This window comes from Stegastes partitus, unplaced genomic scaffold (genome assembly GCF_000690725.1).
Source record: "Stegastes partitus isolate 25-593 unplaced genomic scaffold, Stegastes_partitus-1.0.2 Scaffold503, whole genome shotgun sequence".
In the NCBI taxonomy this organism is placed as follows: Eukaryota; Metazoa; Chordata; class Actinopteri; family Pomacentridae; genus Stegastes; species Stegastes partitus.
The window spans coordinates 63,725-67,176 of record NW_007578234.1 but is presented as its reverse complement, the minus strand read 5'-3'; the positions used below and the strand labels follow the sequence as shown (position 1 = coordinate 67,176).

Genomic DNA, 3,452 nt, shown 5'->3' with positions numbered 1-3,452 from the left:
TCATACTGAGGAGATGTTGCCACTTGAAGGAGGCAGGCCGAGCCCCCCGCGGCTCCGGATCGTGATCTGAGTGATGCTTCTCTTGGCCGGCGTCAGGTGGTTCTGATTGTGGCACTTCCACAGCCAGCGGCGGAGCTCTGTTTGGACCTGCAGACAGACATGTGTGAGACGTGTTCTGACTGCAGACCCCTGCTGAGGGTGTCTGTTTTACACGGAGGTGGCAGCTTTACAGAAACAGAGGCATGTGATGAGATCTCAGAGTTATCGACGTATGACGTGGAGATATCTACACAGCACTGTCTCTCTCTGTTATAGCGACAGTATATTCACATTTTCTGTTGAAACTTCAGCTTCTATGCTGCGTTTTAAAAAGGCCACGTACACATCCACTCCCTGGAAAACAGCTCAACTACATTAAATTGAATAATCAGACTGTTTTCTATGTATTTGATATCACAGAACCGCTCGGCCTTCACCTACCTCCCCGTTCATGAAGCAGTAGAGGAGGGCCACCACGAAACCCTGCAACACAGCACACATCAGTCAGAGTCAGTCATGAGGAATAATTAACAACAATCAGAGGTGAAGGTCTGCACAAGGTGTCACGATGCAGAAAACAAAAGGGTCAGACTCTGTAAAGATGTAATGGGACTCTAATGCAGCTGTTCTCTCCATCAGGTTACTGCTTTATCCCGACATCCGCACCCGGACATCACCACATGACGTCTTATTGATGACGGGAAACCACTTCAGCCTCTTCAACAGCGACTACCGTAATGTCTGGACTATAAGCCGCTACTTTAGGGTATTTAATTAAAAGTTTAAAACATCTTTCTGTGTAAATATCTCATGTTCCAACGTGGACACCTGCAGCTTAGAGACCAGAGCGGCCTGTAGATGTGCACACCTGGTTTCCTGTTTAAAGTCAGTGGGTGCGGCTTATATTCAGGTGCCTCAATAGTCTGGACTTTACGGTATTATTCTGATTAGTAGCCCTTTTTCATGGTGCATCACCTGACGATCCAGTCTACCAAACTCCAGTTGCAAGAAAGATGTTCTGTCAAAGCATCGACCTGTTGTGTGTTTAAGACAAATCCGTTGTTCAGGATGTGCATGAAAGCTGCAGAAAGACTTGTTGAGGTCGTGGAGGTGTTTGGGTTGATATGAAGCCCTCAGGTGTGCACTTGTCAGCTGAACTTCGATGTGATTTTTGTTTGCAGAATAATGAAAAATAACTTGCGATAATCCACCTTTGGATTTAGCTGCTGAGTCTCCAGAAGAGCCAAACCCAACCACAGCCTGACGAAGCCAGCCAGGACTCTCAGATGGTCCCTGATGCAATTAGTCAAAGAGCTGCTCCAAATGCTAGAAATTATTCATTTTAGACAGCTTGTTTAGCAGAGCTGCTGTTTGCTCCTGAGCTCCATGAATCTCTACAATGTGATTGGATGGTGTAGCGTGACCCCTGGAGCCACAACAGCCACATCACTGGGGACCAAACTGGAATAAACCTGGTCCCTCGCTCTCTGAGTTTCCCCTCATGAAATCAAATCTTCAATAAAGGCACAAAGAAATTCATCCAAAAACCAAAACAGGCCTGCTGTGAACAGGTGTAAGGACGTCGTGTGTAAAAGCTCGTCATGTGTTGGTGCGTCTGGACTGTGGTTCGGTACCTGAAAGGAGCCCAGTCCCAGCTCGATGTACAGCCTGGCTGTGACGCCGGTGTTCTCAGGCAGGAAGGCGAACACGGTGTAGTGCATCCCGAACAGAGGAATGAGGAACAGGGTGGATTTAGCCAGCCGCCTGAGAGGAGCCACAACAAAAGGAGAAGAAAGACTCAGAACCGTCAGTCCAGATAGTGACGCAACAGCTGTCTAAAGGCTGAAACATCACCGCATGCAAAGGCTCGGCGGTCGCATGTAAACTCTGAAAAAGACACGAAGCAACACAACGCGTCATTTCAAGTTTGATCAGAGCTGCTGGTGCCACGTCTTCGTCTCCGTGACCTTTCAAACAGCGCCGTCGTCAGGCCAATCAGGGGAAGAGATTAAAAATGTCAAAAATACTGATGCATTGTGCTCAAAGCTGAGATCGCTGATGTCTAAATATCATGTAAATGTTGGCATTTAATTTTTATTTTTATGACATTTTGCTGTTTTCAACAACTTGCTGGAAGTCATGTGGATTTGGAAAGAGCAGCTCTGCTCCGCCAACAAAGGCTGAGATCCTCATCTGGTCTCCTCCTCCTCCTCCCTGTCTTGTCTTTCACGTCACTGGGAAGTGGCCAGCGTCTGATGATTATATCAGATTCACAGCTTGTCATCAGAATATTCAAATTAGCCACGATAATCTCTCTGATCAGAAATAACATCACAGCCTCGGGAGCTTAAAGGTTTAAGATTAAAAAAAAGAAGGAAACGTAAGCTCATTTCAAGCCTCCAGCAGGATTGTCTTCTGTCACACCTGAGATTTGTGCCTTTGTGTGAACGTCACAGATCCGCCGCAGTCACAATGAAGTTTTGTGAGGCAGAGATGAAGCTTGGATGGAACAATCCTGTCACACGGCGACGGAGGAGGCGTCTATTTCTGGCATCAGGTGCTATTTTTACGTGCTCTCATTCTAAATTAATTCGGCTGAGCGCTAACCTGCACCAGCCGGATGTCAAAACAAGAAGAGGATTCGTTCAGGTACAACCCGACTCCAGGGCTCCCACGGCGCTTTCATTAGCGGTGGCTCAGGGGATTTCATTTCATCGCTCTTCGTTTCTGACATAACGTCTCATTCAGCACTTTTAGCTCGAACAGTAGCGCCACGATTTTAAAAAAGAAACACCTTAAAGTCTGCTGTTTAACCAACATGTAACGTATGAAGTTTAGGTCTGATGCAAGCTGATGTTCTCCAGTAAAGGTGTCGCTGACTGATGTCTCTGAATAACTTCCTCTTCTCTGTTGTCTGGTTTTGACCTACTTGCATCTGTAGGTTGAAGCTCTCAGAATGAACCAAATTATTCATATTTACACCAAAGTAAGAGTCTAAGGGCTGCGTCTAGCGCTGTGTTTTAAATCTGCATCCACGTGAGCGTCTTCAGGAGAAACAACGGTTATCACATGGCCATTAGAGCAGGCATGGTGTAAACGCAAGGTAGCGATTGGTTGCTTAGTTGTACAGTTTCAAAAGGTTTCTGGCCATCGAGACAAAAACATGACGGCTCAGCTTTTACTGTAAGAAAGCAGCTTTCATTTCAGGGGTCCTGATGCAGTAACGCAAGCAGCATTTAGACGTCTTAAATAAAATCGTATTAGTGTATTAAGGGGAAAATAACTGTGATTTTTCTGAAAGAGCTCATTTGGAATAAATCATTTAAAGCTTCAGTTCAATATTCGTCATGTCAGAGGTTTAAAGTGTGAAACACCATCGGCAGAGGGACGGTCACACGAGGAGGACGGCAAAC

General features: G+C 46.0%; 1 protein-coding gene across 1 annotated transcript in view; it reads right to left on the bottom strand.

Moving 5' to 3' along the window:
- The window catches only part of LOC103361431 (pituitary adenylate cyclase-activating polypeptide type I receptor-like), a 44,179-nt gene continuing 40,727 nt past the window's right edge, over positions 1-3,452 (bottom strand). Inside the window, exons 10-12 of the mRNA XM_008287509.1 lie at positions 1,674-1,803; positions 481-522; positions 1-147 (exon numbers count right to left, since the gene is read on the bottom strand). Of these exons, the coding sequence (XP_008285731.1) occupies positions 1-147; positions 481-522; positions 1,674-1,803 (319 nt within the window). The remainder of the gene's footprint in view (positions 148-480; positions 523-1,673; positions 1,804-3,452) is intronic.